Raw genomic sequence first — 23,663 nt, 5'->3', positions numbered from 1 at the left:
GTCCCAAAGCGACTCAGGCTATGAGGGACGCCGTAGTGAAGGGCTCCGGAAATTCCGACCACCTGGGGTTCTTTAACGGAAATTTTTTTATGCCCCCTCGAGATATTCCACAATCGGGTTCATTACAGCCCTTCTGTTCACCAGCGTGTTTTCTTGTATGTGTTCAGCAAAATGTTTCGGCGCAATCAGTACGCGCTCCTGCATGATGCAGGTGCTTGTCTGCGAGCCTGTTCGAAGAGAATGACTGCAGCCATAAGACGTCCAGATTCACATCTGTGCGTTCCGCAGAAAGCCGATGGAATGCGAATACTCGTTGGTGTTGTACAGGTAGGAAAATATTTATTACAAAAGTGCTCTACAACTATTCCACAATGTCTATGATTCTACGATACGTTCCGCAGTTTCGGTCAACATCCGACGCTGTCGCATTTGGCAAAGCACATCCCTCCCTTAATCCACGAGCCAGCTCTAGCAGCTCCAAGCACGGACACGTGGCATGCGTTCCACGAGGGAGTTTAAACTCGTCACCGATCACAGTCTGTTACGGATTGTATCGTACACAAAAGCAGCAATCTACAAGAAAGAAGAATGCTTAAAAGAGCGTGAAGTACACTGATAATTAAAGCTGCTGTGGGCTCAACGTTATCCCTTCTATTTGCTTCCCGATTCCCCCATTTCTGTCTTGTACAGTCAACATGGTAGCCTTTTCATCCTGGACTCATTGTCTTGTTAGGCTGACAAGTGAAGCATGTACAATAAAGTTTTCTTTTACTATTCGTCTGTCCACTTTTTGCCAGTGAGCACCGAAGTAACGTCACGACGGACTTGACGCTAACCCCTTAATAACCGCTTCTATATACATATTTCCCTAACTATACACAATCTTTTAATATATTCAATCTAACAGAGAAGCGTTCATTTTTTTTAGAAAAACTGTATCTCTAAGATTGCAAATCACATGCAAATAGACACCTAGGATCAATAAATACCGATGCGATATGAAGCCCATGGTTTACACTGAAACCATGTTTCCATTCAAGTGCATCACTGGGAACAATAAATCGTACGCGAAACTATCCCTTCGTTAGTAAGTAAGACATCTTCCGATATCCGCGTCGTAGCGTGACAGAATAAGACTTAAATATACAATAACAGTTGTTTAATAGCCAGCAAGGAGTGACATGAACTCGATGATGATAGCTAGTTTCAATGTGAGAAGTGGCGTTGTTAAGTTCAAGCTTCAAGCGATGCCTAAAGAACACAATAAGCGTTAGAGATTGCTGTAGCCGTTAGTCCTCCAGAACCCAGACCATAAAGCACCCGTCAGATCAACCACGTGTGTTTCATAGAAGCTTGACTCGCTTAAGCTCAGATGAAACATTCGTGAACGCAAAGAAAGCTGTTATATTCAAGTAGCGCAAAAGAAATTAAAAGAAGAAAATGGCGCGCTCCAGAATTCGTGAACTACGGCGGGGCCTTGGACGCATCGAAACGCATGAGACACATAAGTACCCGTTCTTAGTAAAGGGAAACAAAGTTGGAAGAACTGTTTGCTCGCCTTTTCCCCCTTTCTTACATCACAAAACTTACTCACGCGCAAATATCCCAGTCTGACAAATTTGTGCGAACAAACCGCAGGCGAATAATACTAGCCAACACAAAAACCGCTTCATGCAGCCAAAGTGTGCGTTTGCTAATGTGGCATTTCTTTTCATGAATGCTCGATTGTTGTGACATGTTCAACGTTTAGCACGCTTTTAAAATTCAAAGGTTTCGCTTGTATTCAGTTTTTTTTTCTGTTTCAAGACGGGTATCCAACAAGGGAACTGCAATTATGAGTTACGCCAAATGAAATAAGCTGTGGCGCTGTACCTTCGAGAAGGCTATAAAGTGGCACATAATTCTTTATGAATGTTGCTAAAAAAATTATTTGCGGACTGTTCTTGGCGACATTGCACCTCTTTCGATTGCCTACAACCTGATAATGCGTACGTAGCCGTTGTGGCTGCCGTCGTTTAACTGGAAGGACACTTGTACACGACATCGCAAGTGACTGCGCGCTACCTTGTGATGTGTTCTGCGCTGTAATGTAGCCCTCCCTAAATCTTACTTTCAAACGTTGGAAAATGGAAAAATTGACGGCGCATAGCAAGCGTGCAGGTTAAAAACGAAAAAAAAAGGACGAACAGAACAGCAACAGTGTGGCCAGGGGCAGGCGTTGGTCGCTTCAGGCCGGCGTGTAATTCCGCTGATGTGCGGTCGCTTCGCCGTTGATACGGCGGCTCTCACATCAGGCAGTGAACAATCACGAAGGCGAGTCACTTGGCATCTTCTCGGGTTGTATCCGCCAGTGGGAAACCGGGTGGGAGGGTATATCCGTGGGCGGCGTAACGCGCACAAACACATTTCACTGGCGGCCCCCAAGGCCAACGGGCAAAAAACTGCACCACACACAAATCACTACTTCTTGAACGAGTATCCACCGTGAACGGGGTCCTCTTGCCAGTAGCGCAGATCGATGCCCGGTATATCCTCGCAACGGAACCTTGGATTGCTGGAAAGGGCGAAAGGAAGAAAAAAAGGAAAGGAATGGTTGGTGCTGGTAGGTGCTCAATTATTTTCCTGCTTGCGGTCTAGAGCGACCACCGCTTTATTTTCGGATGCAAATATCCAGAGAGTTATTTCATGCAAGTTCTCTTTACCCCCCCACCCGCGCTCTTTCCTTATTATAGCTTATGAGGTTAAAGAACAAAGAGTGCGAATAACCTGGCAGGCTGCCCTGGCCCTTCTGTGCTCCTGCTTTCCCTCGAGAGGAGCAATTGCCCATTATCCCACTATTATTGGTGCTGTAAGTCTACGTTTCGAAACACTGAGCAAAGCAAAGAATTGGCCATCTTTCGCGATAATTGTTCCAAATGCTTCGGAAGTATGTGCTCGTAAATGGTGCAACATGTCTACGAGTATTTACCTCTAATGCGAATACTTGCTTCTCATTCAACGAATACGTCCATTTCACACCACGAGAAGCTGTTAATTGAAACGTGAGCGGGATAACTACACGTAATATACCGTTAATCATAGCTTTACTGGCGAAAACGCTGGACGCCTGTGGTGGAATAATTTATTCGCGCTTGCTTCGCGAATCTTGTTTGAAGATTACAGTTACTAGTTGTGATTAAATACCATTTTTTTTTTCTCATAGCACCGAGTAACTTTCAGTTCACAAGCACCCAAGTTTGGGCCAGTTGGTATTGATCTATCTTGAAAAAACATAGCAGCACGAAAAAACTGGGAAGAAATAGACACATGTACGACATACGTCATGCATACGGCATACGACATACGACATACGACAGCATACGTCCTGTCTTACATATGACTATTTCGTCCCCGTTTTTCGGGCTGCTACGTTTGTTCAAGATGGAACTTTCAGTTAGAAGCAATACAGGCGAAGTGCGGAAAATAATTAGTTAATTAAAAGACTAGCGCATAAAACTAGGACAAAGACAGAGAAGGAGACAGGACGAGCGCTAGTCTTTTATTTAACTATGTCAAACCAACTAGCCCAGCTTTCCGCCTTGATTGCGGAAAATAAATAAACTAGCATCTTCACTTGACTTCTATACTTTGGCACCGGCCCTAAATGACTGTTCATTTCTTGAAGGGTTTTCATAAATAACACAAAAATCAGATGAAAAGGAGAAGCTCGTCACTTACTAGATTGGATGGGGCAACCTCATAACCCATAGTTGAATCGTGGGCATGTCGTCCGCGTTCTCGCATATAATCTTGGACTGCGTGGCCTTGCGGATTTCTTGAAGTTGTTCTGTAAGAGAAAGGCGAATATCATTCACCTGAACATCGTGTTCATTAAGCCAGCTTTGATAATACATTCAAATAAAGCGCGCATTTGCCTTCACATGTATAATAAAACAAAGGAAGGTACGAAGGCACTTCGAAGCGTCAACAGCATGGGCCCGTTTCCTTTCTCCTTGGCTTCATTTTGTTTGGAACCAGTAGCTTACGCTCAAATGTTTTCTAAGAAAGGCTTCCATCCCCACGAGAAAAGAGTGGAGGTCTAAGTATAACAATTTCAAGGCAGGATAACTGCAGTACTAGGGCACAGCATTAAAAAATAATTATAAACGCATTGCCAACGTTAAAATAGAAATCAGAATGCAAGAATGGAAACAGTGGAGTGCTTTTGCTTTACACATGTGAAATAATGATGCGCTGACGCAGTTTGGTCTCACTGCAAACAAATCCAACCCCCCCCCCCCCCCCCCCCTTTTTTTTTCACGTCCTTGTCTGCACTGCTTTCATTGTACTAAACTGCTCGCGGAAGTTGTGCTTGACGCTGGCATTAGCCCCTCGCATTGTCGGAAGTTTAGTGAAGAAAGAATGCGAGCCCCTCATATAGCGTGCGTCGTGCAGTTTACTGAGTCGATGCATGTTGTTGTGCCACCATGGTCTTCAAAAACCACGCCGGTACTATTGCATCGACACAAGTGAAAGAGGTTCTAGCAAAACGTCCGGCAAAAAGAGGCTATAGGATTACACTAGTCTCTTTCATCTCGCTTACAAATGAGCTAATGGATTGGACTCAGTTGCGGAAAGCAGCAAAGAATGGTGCCCGACTTTATGACCTCTTGTCCGAACTTATGAAATAAGCGTTTAATGTCGATGGCTAAGTTCTTTAAAAAAAAAAAAAAAGCGTGCTCGGTCAAAAACTATCCTCCCAAAAACGAAAGAAAAACAAAAGAAAATGCTGCTCGTGTATGAAGCGTTAGTAAGGCGTAGTGAGGGAATAATAATTCGTAAACCTTTTGCGTTGTTTTCTCTTTAACAGCTGTTACAACTATCACCAGTGTAATTCCCAAGTATGTGTTATAGATGATTGCCACAGGTCAGTCTACACTACATCAGCGTTGACCAACGGACGAGATACTATTCTATTCGTCATGTTTTCTTTACTGAGAGATGAAATCCTGTGCTGTTCTTTGTCGTGTGCTGGAGTGTTAATGAGTACGCATCCATAGTGATGGGTTGTCTTGAAGTGAAGTCCAAAAGGTTTCTCGGTTTTCCGTCGATTGAAAGGCACATAACATAGCGGTAACTCGTCCATACCTAGCGTAAAAGATGACGGAAAGCCTGGATTCTCAAACCAGAACCGGTCGCCTCTGCGGAGGTTCGAGAACTGCCTCGCGATGATGCACGCGAAGGTGGGACCAATCATGGCTCCCGGCATGACCCTCTCGGAGATGCCACCGCTCCACAGATCCACGTCGTCCGGATGCCTGCGATCGAAGCGAGTGAGTCAGCCACCAGCACTGAACCATAGTTTACTGGGCCCTGTATTCGAGTACAGTCAAGTACAGCAGTACAAGTACAGGAAAGTTTTCAGTTCTAGTGCGCACCTGAGACACTCTCCAAACCCTGCGCTGTGGCCTTTGTTTCTCACCTAGTGCTTAGTAACTCTCGTTCTCCCCACGATCTAAATTGCGCAGCATGCAGGATTGCGGCAGAACGTCACCGCGCGGATTTTTAACATTTCAAATGATCTGCTAAGTGGCCCAGAAAATTTTGAGCAACACCGCGCATACTGCGCTATTGTGTGTTACTAGCACAATGTCTTTCCCACACGCGGTGACTAAACCCGTGTATAGGACTCTTCTAGTAGAAAAGGTAAGGCAAAAGTAAAAGTTAAGGGAGCCCGCACCTAACGGTCACACGGGTACATACGTACCTTGGCTGTACTCTTGAGAAAGCGCCACGAAAATCATGAGTAATCATGTGCGAATAATAAAATTCCCGGATGCATCATACTGGTGTTTCTTCTTTTTTGTTAAGAAAATTGCACATCTCAAGCCGGGTACAGCTACCCGGCGCATGACTCATGACGCACTTATGACGCGTGACTTGGGTGGTACATTGTCAAGAGCACAGCCACGGTTTGTAGACGTACTGCGTTACGATATTTTCTGTATACGGCACATGATACGAGACATGCTGTTACTCTTTGCCTTTCATAGGAAGAAGAGCACAGGAATGAGCTTGAGCCCTTGGCACCGTCCACCAGTTCAGCCGTGCCTTCAGCTTTGCTGAATGTCATAGTACTGGGCTTTAAGAAACACCTGACAACACATGGGAAATGGAGGATGAATAGGAGTTGGCAATTACGAAATGGAAACGGTTAAGAGCTCGCTGATTCAGATGAATACACGTGAGTCAAAGTCTGGGCATTAATTCGTGCAAGGTCCGCAGCTTCAAACTTGACACACGAATTAAAAAAAAATTGTGACCCTTAAAAGAGTTTATACGGTAAATCTCTTAGATTGTGTATGCCATAGATTGCATGGACAGCGACATTGTTTTGTTGAAAAACTTTGCTTATTGCCCATTCGCCTCTATCTTCAATGAGGCACACGTCAGTGATGGGTTTATAAGCTTGACTTAGTGGTATCCCTTCGCAGGTGAATGTATACAATTTGCATGTAGCGCTGTATAGTGGAGACCAAGCGGCACTATCGTTGGGTCTTGCAATGCATTGCAAGTTGTGTTCCGTCACAACTGGCGGGCATGCTTGCTCGTGCAGGGTTGCTTCACTATTTTCCAGAATGTTCCTTTATGTTGTTTAATTGTTTAATGGTTTTTAGAGAAGGTGTTATTTGAGCGGTTACTTGTAACATTGCGAAAACTTCAGAAAAAAAAAGATATTAAGAACATTGAATTAACGTTTGACGAAAAAAAATGTAACATTGTTCCAACGTTTCGGTGCTACCCGGGAATGATTTATTTAAAAGCTGGTGTTAGTGGGGTTCAAATATAGTTCAGCCGAAGGGCATTGGGAGCTGGAAAATTAGCCCGAGTGTCCAACTTATACGGCCGCAGTGCAAGCGCCTACGTTTCCCTGAAATTCATTATTCAACTTTATGCTCGTAGCACTATATTGAGTTTTATTTTGCAAATCTTCTGATCAGAGCGAAGTTCATATGATTTTTCTTTTAATCATTGTTCAAATGAAACGATTTGTTGTGTGTTTCGCTAGAGCGGCAGTCATCTTTGAGCTGTACAGAGGAAAACCAATTTAATGAAAGTAATAGTTTTAGTTAAACATGCCGTTCAGTGTACACTATTTCACTGCGATTGGACAAACGTTCACATTCGTGTCAGTGAACATGCGAAATTGTGAATGGTCTATGGCTTTCATAAATTCCTCTTCAGGCGCGGCTATTTAGAAGCATGTAAATGTCGGCAACAATAGAAATTCCTCTCAATTTGAAGCGAAGTTTACCTTTCCATATGGCAACTGCATTCCAGGCGGCTAACGCACAGTGAGTAGTGGACGGAGCCGACGCGCCCTCTCTGAACGCGGAGGCAAAAGTGACCCTGTTCTGCCGGTCGGACTTATGGTGTCGAGGCGCAACTGTAGATGGCGCAGGCAAAATTCGCACTTTAGAATGACTCAATGCCCGCGCGTTTCGGTGCTGTCCCATTGAGGCACTCTAGCACAGTTTGACCCTCGGTGGAAGAATATTCTTCCACCGTGGTTAGAAAGCAATCGACAGGCTTTTTTAAGGCGCATACGTAATACGACAAGTGAAGCAATTCCAGAATATATGGAATGGTTATTGTTTAAAACACGGGCGGCTAAAAGTAACATTCATTGTGAAGAACGATTGAGTTAGGCGAGGGGGAAGAAATCGACGGATATTAGTTTTCAGTACTTATGCTGTTGTACTGTTGCTACTTCATGAAGGGGAAAAATGAAAAACGGTGCCAAGCGAGGGGCAGGCCACCAACGTGCCTCTTTGAAATTGTTTTTACGGTGTTTGTTTGTTATTTGCCGCCTTAAACCTGCTAACATTTTCTGCTGCTTCCTTGTACATTGAGTTTAACCACTGCCAACTTTAATATCCTCGGGACATGAGGGTAATAAAATAAATAAATTAATTAAAGGGAGATCATAATAATGGATTCGAAAAAGCTCTGTATGTTAGATGTTATACCTAGCAGCAAGCTGACAATTGCCAATGGTTCAAGTCTTTCCATTGCTGGATTAGCCATTAACAAACGGGAGCGTCAAACTCAAAAGTTTTCCAACATTGTTCCGACCTGGTATAGTCCAGGTGGTAAAGAAGAGAAACTGTTCATAGCGAGTTGCTTTATGGGGTTTAACGTCCCAAAGCGACTCAGACTATGGCGGTCGCTGTATTGGAGGGCTCCGGATAATTTCGACCACCTGGGGTTCTTTAGCGTGCGCTGACATCGCACAGTATCCGGGCCTTTAGCAGATCGCCTCATCGAAATGCTACTGCCGCGGCAGGGATCGAACGCACGTTTTTTTGGGCGAACAACTGAGCACCATAACCACTGAGCCACCGCGGCGGCTGTTCACAAGGAGTCGTACTGGTTCATATTCGTTTGTTAAAGCCATTCCCGCAAAATATTCACACTGTACACCGAAAGGCGGAGCTGGTCATTTTAATGAGGAGGTGAAAACAATGGCGGTGCGCTGCCTAAAAAGCTACGAAATGGCCTCTGCATCAGAGTGCAATATAGGGCAGAAATGTTTAAGTTGCACACTGTTCATGTGCCTGGAAAAAGTCTAGAAAATACAATTCCCTGTCGGCAGCCCACTGGCGATGTTAGCTCTATTGTAACTTGCGTGGCGGGCTCATTAAGGCATATCTGTTCTAGGGTAACAATTTACACCTCCTTCAAGGCTGTTATACCAGTTCAAGAGACTCTATAAAGCTTCAATGAACCTGCTGAAGACGACGTAGAATGAAGGGAATGGGCAGCTCGAGGAGAAGAAGAGAATTAAGATTCGATCGTTCCTACCCAAGCTACGAACCCGAAACGATAGATCATTTCTGGTTGACCTGCCGCCGTTTCTCCTCTTTATGAAGCCGCCTGCTGGAGCATCCGTTACGTCAGCTAGGTCTAAGTTTCTCTGATGAGGTTGTTCTGTCCCCTGGTGCTTCCTTCCTTGGGCACAGTTACTGGAATGTGCTCTCCGCCATTCAAACTTTCCTTACAGACACTAAACGGCTGCCGTCCTAAGCTCTTTCTCATGGTCATTATTTCTCTGAAACGAAAGCTTTCCAATCATGGCATGTATAGCCCGGTTGCCTATTTCAGTCACCGACCTAACAGTACTTGTTTAGCCTATTTCAATTTACTCATGTGAATTTCTTTCATTTATTTCCTAATTATTATTATTATCATTAATTCCATTACATTTTTTTCCTCATTTATTTCATTCTTTAACATTCCGAGCACCTGTCAGTCGCCGCCTGTGTCTTCGCCAATCCCCCGCAGTGGGTACGCGCCATTTTTTAGAGGACAGCAATAACAACAACAACTCAAGACCGCTACGGACGTGCTATTTCTGGCTAGGTTTATTGCATTTTTGATGCGTGACCACGGTCGATGCATTGATGGATGGCTTTGTCATCGCAGGTAGATGATGCCTTTTCTTCAAAAGTAGCCTAAGAAGAGAGCTAAGCGACTCTGCGCTTTGTTCTTGTCTCTAAGTTGACTAACGTCCCGTCGATTCCACGGTTGGTTCTTCCATATGTTCAGCAGCAGTTTCGAATCGGATTCGACGTTCAACACCAGATTCGGCTTTTATGAGGAGCTTGATAAAGCCGTCGTCAGTGCTCCAACTAAATGTATTTGTGCCTTCAAAGCGTGTTCCTTCCGTTTGCACTTGTTTCACAAAGACTGAATCAGTCGCATTGTAGTCGATGCCCTGACAACATCGAGGCGCAACAGCGAGCCCCCGCAGTGGGCACGCGCCATTATCTTGACGACAACAACAACAACAACGAGAGTCATTGAACTGATTCTGCAGCTGAAGACGTACGACAGGACACGGTAGTTGCGATCCTTGCCCCGTCTTGTGTTTTCAAACGCGTGGAGCGAAAGGTATCTTTACGCGTTCGCGTAAAATGCCCTTGTTCGGGCGCAGCTTGACTGAACCGAAGTTTTGTTGTCTCCGGAGCACACAGTCGTCGCATGCAGTCTTTTGCATGTCGCGGCCTGAACACGATTTGTACAAGTAGCCGAAGTTTGCTCTTGCTTGGTGCAGCAAAAATAGTGTGCTTCATGGCACAACACGTTTTTCATTTCAGCCAGAGTCAAACTTGGAGGAGACTCTCCTGTTTCGTGACGATAAACTTTGCAGAAACAGCGAGGCTCCGTCTATTGCTGTCCAGCAGTGCTGTGGAAAGCAGAGACCGCTGTACGCCTCGCGTGTAGCGAATCCTAGCTAGGTGGTCTCATACGTCTAAACGAATCAAGAATTTCCGTTCTGACTTCCCACTGGTGAAACGAAGAGAGGAAAGTTTGAGTGCTAGTTTTGATCAACTCTCAAGTTATACACCCTTTTGATCATTTATCATTCCTTGATGCAGACTTTGGTATATGTCTGAAATTCACTGCTCATATGAAACAAATTCACCAAAATACTTTGTACGGCTTATGGATTCACTTGAAAGCGCGTAACTTCACCACACGAACGCCAGCCACGCTTTATTATGCTTACGTCCATAGTCACTCCAATGACTGTGTTAGGTACCGGGAGTTGCATACCAATATCAATTAACACCTCCTGAACGCATCCAAAATCAAGCTGTTCAATTCAAAACATCGAGCTCTTATAATTCTCGTGTCCCTCCGCTTTTCAGCGAATTGAATTTTCTTCCGACTAGTTTGTTCCTCTCTAATGCTCATCTTGTATTAATAAAATTGGGCTCAATAATCCTAACACGCGTTTTTCTCTGCATAGCAACTTTCTATACCTTGAGTACTCACTACAGTAACCTGACAGTTGAATTTTCTGCAGTTAGCCATTGCAACAGTCTATCTCTCAGTGTTACATGCTCACCGTCACTAATTCATGATTCAAACGGTCGTTCCCTTCTTTCGCTTGTGAATAATTTTGCCTCATTGATCCCTTACTTTTCCCTGACATAGTACACAATTTTCTATGAATTTTCTTGTGTGGATGTATTGCCGTGTCGTAAATTGTTTTAATTGCTAATATATTTTTATATAAAATTGTTACTGGGATTTTTGAATACATGTTTCATTGCTCTATTAGATGTTTATTTACTTCTTATCTAGAAACTTGGAATAAAACCACCTTGGCGCAAATAATTTCACACACACAAAAGAGACGAGGAGACAACGGACAGGCGCCAGTCTGCTCGTCTCTTTTGTCCTTGTGAAATTATTATCGCCAAGGTGGTCTTATTCCAGGTTTCAAGATGTAAAACCAACTAGCCCGGCAACATGCCTTACTGCTCTTTATCTAGCTCAAGTTTATTTACTACAACTGAGCTTCATAAGCGCTCCCACTGCAGTACTCCACTTAAGGGCCTCTTTCTGCGATACATACCCCCGAAGGCGTCTAACTAAGAATGTTAATAAACTTGGAATCGAACTATCGCTAACCGGGTGAGTTCGTATAACGTTCACAGATATTATTATAAAAAACCGTTAGAGATACCTCGCTGTGGTGTGTGAAGGTGGTTTGTAAAGTAATGGGGAGATTAGGAACCTGAGAGAGCCCAATTAATAGACGACTAATAAACTAAAATTGACTGACCAAATTCTTTCTATTTTTAATATATTGTATCGTGGCGGCCAGCCGAAGAATGAGGCGTGGTGAGCGATGGATAAGAGATGATTTAACGGCCGCTGGCCTAGCGCGAGCGCTCCGTGCCGCGCCACTGTCAGCTTCGTCTCCTTCGTAACATTACCCGGGGCCACCGAGCGATCGTCCCGATCGTAAACTCAAGAAGACATGGACGAAGGGATGAGCGATTCAGCGATGGCTTCGGGGGCAGAAAAGAAGTGGCAAGGTGATGAAGTGCTGGCCGCCACGGTGGATGAGATGATAGGCCGATGAGTCCTGGTCCACGAAGCATCCGAGCCGGAGGGTGCCAGGAGCTGCGGCCTAGGTCCTTGGACGCACCGAACGGCAGGGGCAGGGGGGCGGTGTCCTCATGTGTGGGCAGGGTCTTGGGCCTGTCGGGTCATTATGGTCGCGGCAACGGCGTGAGGTCGTCGTGTCTTGTGATCTGAGCGGGGGACGGGGCTGGGGTGAGCGGCGTGGTCGGTTCAGGTCGGGCGGGCTGGGGCACGGCCGTGCGGTGCGGGCCACGTACTCACGGCCGACGTCCACGGCAGGCGCAGGACACCGAAGCTCCGTGACCAGGATGGCGATCAAAGGACCCCAGCACCTCACACCAAATGTAACGCGGCGGACAGCCGAAGAATGAGGCGTGGCGAACGATGGATAAGAGATGATTTAATGGCCGCTGGCCTAGCGCGAGCTGTTGTTGTTGTGGTTGTTGTTGTAGCCTTTGACAGAATGGCACATACCCACACGGGAGGATCGGCCAAGAATCGGGAGGTAAAGGTTGGTATTCACCTGTACATAGTAAAGACAAAAGAAAAGCACACGGGAGAGGAACACCGGGGGTGTCTTCCAGAAGAAGTAGGAGTTCGGATTGGAGAGAAAGAGAGAGAAGAGAGAAATTAATTCGAAAAATAATGAAGCATAAAAAAGAAAATACTGAAAGCTTTAGCAAGGCAGTCGATGAGATTCCAGCAAGAAATTTTGAACAGTGTCACAAACAGACCTGTGGCACCTCGTCAACCTCGTCAGAGATACTTCTAGCTGCCGAGATTGACAAACTTTCCTGCTCCAGGAATATTTCAAATGCTGATATTTCACCGATGTTAAAAGTGCTGTCTCTTGCGTGCTTAATAAAGCTCGTCGCCGGAACCTAGATGCTGTGATATTCGCTATAGCCGGGATGATGGGCAACACCGGGCCGCCTATAGGGAAGCCTTTGCAAGGTTATCCGCGATCTCATTTACAGTCACGTTGCTGTGGCCGGGTACCCATATCAAGTGAACAAGGCTCAAATTCGAAGGAAGGAGCGCTAAAAATGTGCTTAAAGTGGGACAGTCAACATGCGATGCGAGGGACGAACACAAAGATAAAGAATCCGTAATGACTGACACTGCAGAAATAGAAGGATGAAGCTTGCGCAGAGCAAGAACTACTGCCAGAAACTCAGCTTGGAAAATAGGGGTGAAATCCGGAAGGCGCAGCGAGCGCGAGCCAACCCGCTGAACCTGGTACTCCAAGCATGCTTTTCCACACTACAGTTGTGTTGTTGGGTGGAGCGCGGGCGCTCCGTGCCGCGCCACTGCCAGCGTCGTCTTCTTTGTAACAATATGGTGACCGATTATTACGCGACACCGAATGCTGTCAACTCTGAAGTCGAGCTCTGTTTTTAAATTTTCAGAATCGGCATTGTGCTTCGAAATATCGAGCGCGAAAAATACGCTTCTGAAAGTTAAATTGAATTCAGCGCAAAAATACAGACAAGGGACAAAGAGAGACACACTGAGACGTTCACGAGCGCTATTCACCTCGTGAACGAACGCTCACGAGGTGAATAGCGCTCACGAGCGCTCACCTCGTGAGCGCTCGTGAACGTCTCAGTGTGTCTCTCTTTGTCCCTTGTCTGTTTTTTTGCGCTGAATTCAATTTAACATGCTTCACCAACTAGCCCGGCAGCTTGCTCTCCTGAACGCTTCTGAAAGTTCGCTGAGTTGGCTTTACCGCGTTTCACATTAAAAAAAAAAAAAGGTGTTGCTGCGCTTGCTATTGTTGCCTAAGTGACGCTAACTTATTGTGCGTCACTAAATTCACAACGTGCGTTTGTGTTGTCTCCGTTAAAAATGCAAGCGACGCCATTTAATAAATGTGAAAGGCGGCAAAGCCAACTCAACGAGCTTCCATATCCTAATTTTTGACCTTCGTTATTTCAAACCATAACAGCGGTTCTGAATGTTCAAAAACTGCGCTCGCCTTCTAAGTTGACGGCCTTCGACTCTGCAGTGTAATCTCGCGCCCTAAAACAAAAATAAAAAGTTTATTAACTTCAGTTTTTGTCGTCTATTAATTGAGCTCAATCACGTACACAATACGCTGCTTGCTGTACAATCGACGTACACAGACCTGTCCTATGTCTTTCTAACAGTTCTTTAAATAAAAACCTGTAAGCCTTAAAAAATAACGTCCTGTATAGCCAGCCCAATTCTTTTCAAAACATTCTTTTGAAACCCCAATGTATGGAAAGTGCCGTGTCACCGTTGTAATCACGAGACAGAAGAGAAGTAAAGCGTTACTCCTACTTCGTCGCTTTCATGATGGGCGAAATACCTTGCAACGTTATCTTTTATTTTGTATTCCTTCCTGCCGTTCCTTACTGCACACCACCCAACAACACAAGTGTAGTGCGGAAAAGCATGCTTAGAGTACCAGGTTGTTCTGCGGGTTGGCCGAGAGCGGAGCTACCAACAGCAATGCTCAAACTGAGATTGGATATTGTTGCATTACATTCTACTGCAGCCAAAGCAGTGGTCAGCGGTCGACGCATAGACAGAGCTGTTTAATATCAGGGTCTGCATTTTAGGCTGCGATACCGCAAATAGTTTGCATTTCATCTTCACAGGGATGCGTGATGCAACAGCGTTTTCTGGATCGCTGCTGATGAAGCGAAGCAATTACAAGAACCCCAAATAATAACTAAACCTCGCAGAGCTTAACATTGACTAGCATTTTCGTACGGTTTGCGGTAGATGCGGAGGCGGACGAGTAGAGTCACAGTGAGCACCACTGATTGTTGGAGTGAAATGTACAGCTGCAGTCAGTAGTAAGCATACCACGCTGAGAGGATAAAACTTGGCTCACCCTTTGCATATAGGCAGTTGTGAGGCGCGATGTCTAAAAACAGCGTTGATGACACGGTTTTGCATTATTTTTGCTAGGACATGTGTGAAATAAAAAGGAGGAAGATGACGTTGCGCATGCTGGTGGAAGGGCTCGATGGAAGCCTCCGGGGCTACGACCATCTTTCGAGCTAGCCTCAAGAACAGAGCAGCGGTGAGGATGGCCACTTGCCATAGATTTTAAGCTCAGTCAATCACTGGTTGTCAAGACGGTCAAGTGCAGGCCACAGCCCTTACTTTTCTAGCAGTTATCGAGGGCTGACATGTAGTATATCGTAGATCGTGTCATGATATGCATGTGTCGGCTAATTGTATTGCACATATTACGCCACGCAGACAACTGTTTGTAGTCATTGTTTGGCTTCTGCTTGTCCCCATCCTTGAGCTATAACTAATGAACCAGTTTTAGTGCTCCTGAGTAATCCTCAGTTCTTACATTTCATACTTATTTCAATTTCACGAAGAAGGCATCAAGCGGCAGCGCTTGCCTCTCAAGGCACAACCCTGAACAGTGAAGAATAAGGTAGGATTATAGTAAGACATTTCGATGCAAGTAAAATGCTGCTACACCTTTACTTAAAACAGAACGCTTGCTCCCAATGATGCACATCGGGGTGGTTTGCTTTCTTTGTGCCGACGCCTAGCAGAACGCTGTGTCGTAGCAACAAACACGGGGTGCAGGCCGCCATCAGCCTGCAACTCTCCCGTACTATTATGTATTCACAACTTTGTATCGCATTGAATGAAACATGTTGAATGTGTAGATGTTCATGTCTCAGCACTACGTATGAGGAAAAACACAAAGGTGTGCACCTGGCACGATTAATACAGCGCAGTATTGAAAGAAAACTCCTCCGTTGATCAGCTTACTTGTATATCTGGGAATAGCGGAACGCCGTGTTGTTGTTGAGCCAGGGTTCGAAGTCGGCGAATGTGTGCGCCCGAGGGAGCCCGCACCACTCGCGGAACGAGTTGTAGCCAGGCACGCCATGCTCCCTAGCTCTCTGGAGGTTGATGGCGATCAAGTCCTTGCCGAACGGCTCCTCGGGGTTTTGGAACAAGTGGTTCGTCACCTGCACGGAGAGTTGTTTGAGGAAAGTGCTAAATGAACAGCGTGTAAGGGCAGAAAGCATGGTATACTTCAGATTCGGCAGTCAGTTCAAATTTCTGCGTCTACAGTTTTTTTAGTAATAGTAAGGGAACATCTACCAGACGGTCATTCAGCGTGCCATGCAGGACCGCAGTGGCGAAACGCACGTGAGAACGCGCACGCGTACACTGCTCTTGCCTGTTGCAGCGTCGTCTGCTCGTCTGCTCGTGACGCCAGCTATTGCATCCTTTGTGCGCGAGCATATTAATAGAAGGGGTTGTGTCGCGTCCACAGAACAGCCGAGCAGACGATGTTGCCATAAAGTTTCGAAATATTATCTAGAGAGGAAGCTGGCGCCACAGTCTATAAGTTTCTTAAAGATCAATTCATCCATCGTGGGAATGACGGGAAGACGAGGTTTCGTGTTTTGCTGGGCTAGTGTTAGGCCGCAAACGAGGACTGCACCTCGAAATTGGTAGTTGTGCCGTGAAGGTCTCCTCTGTGAGCAGATTAAGTTATTTCAATACTGCGTTTTTCACTTTTTGAATAGATTCAACGCAAAAGAAAGTTCCGTGTTAGGCCGGTATCGGAACTTTCACAGCATTTCTTCGAGGTAAACTTTCTCAACCTTCCCTCCTGCGCGAACCAATCGCGGCTGCAGTCTGTGTGGCGTCAAAGTGGGCCCTGATTTTGAAAAAGACGTCCAAACAGACGTTCTGAAAAAGAAGTAGAGCGAGCTGGGCGAGTTGATAGCGCTCCATTGCAACAAACACCGAAAAAAACGTTAGTTTGTTGTAGCGGGTTTTGAAATAGGCGGTTGTTATTCAGCTTGGTGCCAATTATTTCAAAACTAATCGTGAACTTGGGAGCACATTAGGTTCGTTTCGAATAATTTAGAGCGCGCACTATTTAATCGTTCAGCGAATGTAATCGATGATATTGCCGCAAATCTTTGTAATGTTTTGTAGTGTTTGTTTGTTCATGCTTCAAGGCTGCCGACACACCGCTTTATAGCTTCGTTTGTGGCGCAAGACGCGCCTAGATTTTTCTCGATTGATCGCATCCAGGCGGAGCCGGTTCTAGTTTGCGCCAGAATGTTCTAGTAACTTTCCAAGCTTTATCTCGAATGTTCTCTATCAGCTTTAAAAAGAGCAAGGCCGACAGCGGCGGTCATTCTGTTCGACGACCGCCGAGCACGCTTGTTGCTACGCCGCCGTCGAGTGATTCAGTTCTTTGCGGGCGCAAGTCAGCCCAAATAAAGAGTTTCGTTTCGAAGACGTTTTCGCTGTTTTCCTGTTCGCCGTACTGCAGTCACCACTACGTGACAATATTCCATTCGCTTTATTTCGAAAATTCGCACACCCGTACGCATTACTGCAACAAGTTTTTAGACACGTCAGTAAGTGCAAGCAGAGCGATAAGGTTAGGAGGTTAGGAAGTTAGGAATTTCGGATGGATACGGTGGCCGTGGGTGACACAAGGCAGGGGTAATTTTACATCTCTAGCAGAGGTGTTTGTCTTGCAGTAGACTGAGTCTGGATGAGGATAATGGAGATAATAAATTTATAACATAAGCTGTGCAAATTAGCCTGCTTTTAGTACACGCGGTATCACACAAAACCACTTGCAAATGGCATCTAATATGAAACGTATCGACTGAAAGATGAATGAAGGCTAGTTAAGAAGAACTTCTTGTTGGGCGAGTTGGTGCATACTGTTGTAGGTACGAATTGCGCACAAAAGACACACACAGGAAAACACACGAGGGAGACTGAAAGAGCGCAAACTATCCCCTCTTTGTAGGCACGTGTGCACACTGCCTATAAAGCGGCACTGAATCTAATAAACACCAGTTGATAGTTTGCGCTCTTTCAGTCTCCCTCGTGTGTTTTCCTGTGTGTGTCTTTTGTGCGCAATTCGTACCTACAAAAGAATGAAGGCTAGTACCGTCAGCAAGAGAATTCTTCTAAATTAGCAAACACAAGTAGTGCTTAACGACTAACGCGGAGCACATGGCAGCCGCGGCGCATTTAAGCGCCATGATATCAATTAAATAATAACGCTGATGGCAAGCTTCTTCAGAGCGCCAGAGGCAACTTATGTGGTGCGCACATGAACGTACCTCTTGAGTGACGAATGGATCATAAGTCTGAGCCGGTGTGTTTATGAGACCTCCTGCCAGTTCGTCAAGCTTCCCAGGTTGGTAGACGATGAACGGCTGCCGAAGGAGGTTTCGTAGCATGTCTTCCCCTGCAGTGCCACAAAGTATCTTTTAGGTGGCGAAGAGTTCGTGCTGATCTGTGGCACTAATGAAGCAGGAGCAACCGTGTGCTGCACAGGAAGTGCATCAAAGTATACATATTATGAAACTACTACACGGCTGGTAGTTTTAAATTAACACAACTGCATTGAAAGGTACAATTTCTTCCTAGAAGTAGTACCTGTGCAAGGTTCCTGGTAAGGAAGGGTCAGAATAAAGTCAAGTGAGGCACGAGGTAGCAAGTGATCATCTGAAGGTAATCACACCACTTGTTAGCGCAACAGGAGGAAAAAAACTAACTCGCAAGTGGTGGCAAATGAGTGTCACACAGCGTTTAATTTATTTTATCATTTTGCTCGTGTCGCTCGGCTATGTGACGTGACTAGCTCGCCTGCCAAGCCACTCATGTCACGTGGCCTCATGCCACACACGCCAGCGACCAATCAGCACCCGGCCATGCCATGTGATCCTGTGATGCGATCGCCGTCTCGAGCTATCAGCGAAATAAATACCAACACCGTGCTTCTTCCAGTGCACCTGCCACTCAAAGTGTACCTGTCCACTGAACCTGTCCAGTCACACGAAGATATAAACAAGTGAATATAAATACAGGCAATAATATGCTATCTTTCTAAAACATATTTAATCATTTGGACCAGTGTTGTTATAAACGCAGTGATATGCGCCAGTAAAGAGCTTACCGATAAACTCGTGGTACTTGTTGTAGCGCCTGACCATGCCCTGGATGAACGTGTGGCCGAACCTAAAGGCTGCTGATTGAAATGAGTTGGACAGAGCCAGGTTGACATTTGGATCGTAGCCATGCCAATAACCCTGCAACAACGAACATAGTGCAGCCGTCAGTAGTTTTCAAAGGCAGCATGGTCCTGACCGGACGGTAAAGCAAATGAATGCACGTCACGGGCCAAGTGCTCATCAGTTTCGTTGACCAAGATTATATTGCTTCGAATTCTTAAGATATTCTTAAATAACCAATTTACTAGCCAAAATGATTCAAAACTTTGGTTAACATGGGTTTAATAAAAAGTGCTTCTTCAGCGAAAAGCCAATTAACTTTTCCTCATACGAACAAAATGCCAAAATGTATTTTCTTGCCAGCGCTCCCAAGCATCAAGGTTCAGCAAGAAGGGTGAGAAGAAGTCAAAAAGGTATGACCGCAAATACGCGAGCTACCTCCGCTCACAAAGTAGAGGCCTCATCAGAGAACATGACAAAAACAGTAGCAGCCTCGTCACATTCATATGGAAGGGCACAAAGGGTGATCAAACTCGTTTTGTTGGAAACCTGCTTCAAATATGCCGATTGAAACGACACTGACCAGAGCATTGCCCGAACTCTTGTTCGCTGGACTTCGCGGGAGGCAAAGTAAAACGGACACTGTAGGTGATGACCGGTTTGCTTTTGAGGAGTCGATCAAATTTTCAATACACTCATAACTAGGTAAATTTGCAACTTGCATATGCAAAGTTCGTTTAGTAGATTTGGTTTTGTCCCCTCACTTTCTAACATACACTAGGAGTACCTTCAGGGTGGCTTTTCTCAGTATTTCTCTACACTAGTCATCATGATGTTGGGGTAACTTTATTCGATGTTCAAGCCTGTGAACTAGCCGGCGCGCGTTCTGACCTACGATCATACCTGCAAACTTTCTGTGAGAAGACAATTAACAGAGACCTTTTTGGCAAGTGGGTTCCTGTTATTCTGGTCATCGCTCTTACGTGTTACACACTTCTGAACAATTTGAGGTATTCCTCAACAACAAGTGAAATTTGTGACGAAGTGCCCTTTCTGAAATTCATACACTACCATTCGCATAGGTGTTTAATCTTCTGTAGCCTCTGGTGGTATATCTCCGCTTCTCAAGACGGCCGCTAACGAGAACATGCCGTATCGCTAGCCATGGGCGTCGCAGTAGTATGCTGAGCACGTTCCTTATTCTATATGCACTGTCTTCAGTTCAACATTTAAATATAGAAGCACAAAACAGCGAAATCTTAATTCAGTTCAACACTAATGAGGAATTCGACGTAGTCATGCTGCGCAATGTGAGTGCGAATATAGCAAAATCTTCTCAAGGCAATGACAACAAATCCTTAAAAAAATGTATAGTTCAATCCACTCTCGCTATATTTTGGGGCACCTTGGAAAGGCCTTCATAGCTAAATATATTCGCAAAACGGTACTCTTCCCTTCCTTGATATTGGCTGTGGTGGGCGTCATTGGAGAGTGCGTGCTAGGCTAGCTTAATTTATGACTATCTCCACAAATCTACGACGCGGAATGACATTCTTAAAATAGAATTCTAAAACTCGAAGCTTGCGCTTGCTTCACCAAAAGGCGCATATTTTGCGTTGCACCTAATCGGTGGGTGCACGCTAAAAGTGGCCTTCACGGGACGATATCGAATGCAATAACTACTCAACCAGCATAACACGTTCGCAATTCCCTTAAAGCGAATTAACGCCGACATCGCTCCTTCACTGCGGGCCTCCGCTAGGTGATGCAGGCTGCCCGAAATTCCTTTTGTCTAGCGAAAGATCTATCAATAATGAAGTTTATTTGACAACCAGTATTCTGTCAAAGCTGGAAATTCGATGGTTCAGTTTGGTAGATAAAAGCTAATCGCACTGTTGAGTGGAGCTTGCTTTTGAAAGGCACCAATGCAGAACTTGAAAGCGATGAAGCTGCTGAAAGCGATTATTGTCACTACAAGTAATGTATGGTGAGCAGCAATTATGGACCTGGCAGTTGTGTTTGTTTCTTTTAGCAGGAGACGCGAACCACTGGCGGACCTGGGGACTTTGCTCTCGTAGTGCCTCATGTATTCTGGACCTCGGACCTGGACCTCCATCAGACTCGAGCCAGGCATCAAATACGCACCCCATACACGCACTAGCTGGTCAGAGGCCCACCACTAAACTGGGTTTTGCATAGACTCTTAGGTACTCCTTGTTCGTCTTCCCAGCTTACTCCAGACTCCTACACACTTGAAACAACAGCAGCACCACAGGCACACATCCAACGTACATCGTATGAAATCATATTTTCAGTTATTCTGTCGCTTGGACTATCCTAGCCGTTCGGGCAAGCTTGCTGTAGAGTCTAGCTTAATACCTTTTCTTTGTGGCTTACCTCTTTTTGCAGCGTAAGGTTGTAGCGAATCATGAGTTCTTCGCCGAGGGCCATGGGCAAGAATTCGTTGTAGGTGATGAACTGAACGGCTGCAGCCATGATGTGCCGCACCTCGTGGTAGATGCGGTCGTCGTCCCAGTGCGGGTTGAGGCGGGCAAGCTCATCAGCCATGCGGTTGTGGTCCCGAGCGTAGAAAGTGTGTAGCACCGTCAGATGGATCTGCTCGTTGACTCGCTCGTCACCTGCATGTGCACGGGATCGCACCGATTACGTGGAGGTATACAGTTGCACAAGGAACGCTTTGATGAAGGTGGTCGTCATTTTTCGCGACTACGCGCTAACCCTTAAACATCGCGCGCCTTTTGTCCATGCAAGGATCGTCTTCTTGCTCTGAAGATAGTAATACTCACTGATGATGACCGTCAAAATATTACGCGTAACATGGCTGCCATACGAGACTGAGAAAGGCTGCATTGCACATTCAAGGAAGTGAAGAAATATGCAGCACTCGTAATTAAAAGTTCAGATGCAAACCAGCTAGCTGATAAAACAAGAACAAAGCTGTACTAACGTCGTTCCATATCTACTGTTGCAAAATAAATGTGGGGTAAATAGGTCAACAGCTGTATTCGAAGTCCTTCGCAAAACTCTTTTAACGTAACAAACTCTTCCAACGCAACCATGTAGAGTGTATGCCATCACCAGTCATGTGAGTAGCCCTTTGAAGGATAGTCAGCACATCGTAGCTTATTGTTGTAACTAAGATGCATCACCAAGCAATATATAGTTGTATCAAATGGGTTTTGTACATTTGTGCCCTTAGCGAGCGCACAGTATTTTCAAAAACTCATTTATTTCCACATTTATTTGTGCACTTGAGGAAGTTAAAAAATGAATAGTAGGCCAGGATTTCATCGCTCACTCTACGCATTACATGGTGAGAAAGGAAATGCATACTTTCGAATAGTACCATACCTAATGGGTACTCACCGCAGAGTATTGTGGCCTATCGATATTTGGGCTGATACCAAGCAGGGTTTGTAATATAGATAGCCTTACATACTCGCTGTGCTGAGAAAATAAAGGCCTCACCAGCAAGGAAGCAGAAAAGATGCCTGGGACGGGAAATGCAGTCTCGCTCTGGGTTTTCCGAGTCCGGTGGCAGCAGTGGCTTGAGCCCCAGGTCGCGGAAACGATCCCAGACTCGAAGTTGTCCTTCATTGTGGGCATCAATGCGAAATATTTTTATCCAGGTTTATTGAACAATTCGCGGAGATCCTAGCAAATACTCTTTGCTTTAATAAAGTGAGCTGCTGAAGTGTAAAAGAGCAATGGGGCTTCAAAAAAATCCAAACAGCGTCAAGAGACAGCACAAACATTTCACCAAACCATGGCGAAAATAAACGCTGGAAGCACAAGAGCGGCGACCAGCCGCTCAGTTTCGCCTATTATGCGATATGTTATATGATTCGGCCTTAAATCTGTTTGCATTAAGTGAACACGCATGCCTGCAGGAATAGGGTATGTGGTTGAGCAATATAGGCACTTCTCTCAGTGAATCTGTGCATACCAAAAGTAATGCGATTCTAAAATCACATTACCTTTACATGGTAGAAAGAGGGAAGAAGATGCGATTCTTGATAGCTCAAAAGAGAGTGACCAAGGGCTGACGGGGTAAGTCAGGCCGCAAGCAAACGTTTCGACAAGAGGACTTGCCTTCGTATACAGTTACGTTACAGTATCTTGTACCACAGAAATGAGATTAACGGCCAGGTGTAAGTGTCATTCGCTGTCACGCGTAGCATACATGTGCATGCTAATAGCGTTTCGACCTGAAATAGTTGATTTTTCACAAATTTTTGCATGGTTGCGCAAGTTAAGAAACGAGTGTAGAACTTTGGAGCAAGAGGGAGAGAACAATTTTGGAGAGAACATGTCATTCTGGGCCTTCGCTTTAAGTGATATCCTGTAAAAGTTTCGTCATCAGCGTAACCAGGCTTAAATATACCAGGTGTTTAGGCGAAGCCGATCACTAAATTTTCAAAAATAGGGTTTTTGAGCTCCAGAGAAGGTATTGCGGCATGAAAGTACCAGTCTTGGCGGACGTCAAAAAACAAGCGAGTCTTGTTAACTCTTTTTAACGTCCATCAAATCGCGACACTCTGTGGCGCTGTGCCACATGACAATCGCTGTCCGCCCACGCTGGACTACCACAGATTGGACGGGGCAGTGATTGTCACGTCGTGGACGCAAGTCACGTTGCTCTCCGCGCAGTCGCGGTTTTGGAACGGCACAAGAAATGGCACAAATTTGTTGGGCCACGGCGGCGAACATAAT

At 45.4% G+C, this 23,663-nt stretch overlaps 1 protein-coding gene across 1 annotated transcript in view; it reads right to left on the bottom strand.

Moving 5' to 3' along the window:
• Window positions 1-268: 268 nt before the first annotated feature.
• The window catches only part of LOC149372782 (salivary peroxidase/catechol oxidase-like), a 114,158-nt gene continuing 90,763 nt past the window's right edge, over window positions 269-23,663 (bottom strand). The window contains exons 9-16 of the mRNA XM_089587368.1: window positions 22,419-22,541; window positions 21,327-21,568; window positions 18,875-19,007; window positions 18,036-18,163; window positions 15,694-15,896; window positions 5,128-5,297; window positions 3,718-3,826; window positions 269-2,554 (exon numbers count right to left, since the gene is read on the bottom strand). Coding sequence (XP_089443494.1) covers window positions 2,461-2,554; window positions 3,718-3,826; window positions 5,128-5,297; window positions 15,694-15,896; window positions 18,036-18,163; window positions 18,875-19,007; window positions 21,327-21,568; window positions 22,419-22,541 — 1,202 coding nt within the window. The 3' untranslated portion in view covers window positions 269-2,460. The remainder of the gene's footprint in view (window positions 2,555-3,717; window positions 3,827-5,127; window positions 5,298-15,693; window positions 15,897-18,035; window positions 18,164-18,874; window positions 19,008-21,326; window positions 21,569-22,418; window positions 22,542-23,663) is intronic.

The sequence above is a fragment of the Amblyomma mixtum genome, chromosome 1, assembly GCF_055824585.1.
Source record: "Amblyomma mixtum isolate Tamu chromosome 1, ASM5582458v1, whole genome shotgun sequence".
NCBI lineage: Eukaryota > Metazoa > Arthropoda > Arachnida > Ixodida > Ixodidae > Amblyomma > Amblyomma mixtum.
The sequence above is the reverse complement of the archived record's forward strand: the minus strand, read 5'-3'. Positions and strand labels throughout refer to the sequence as shown.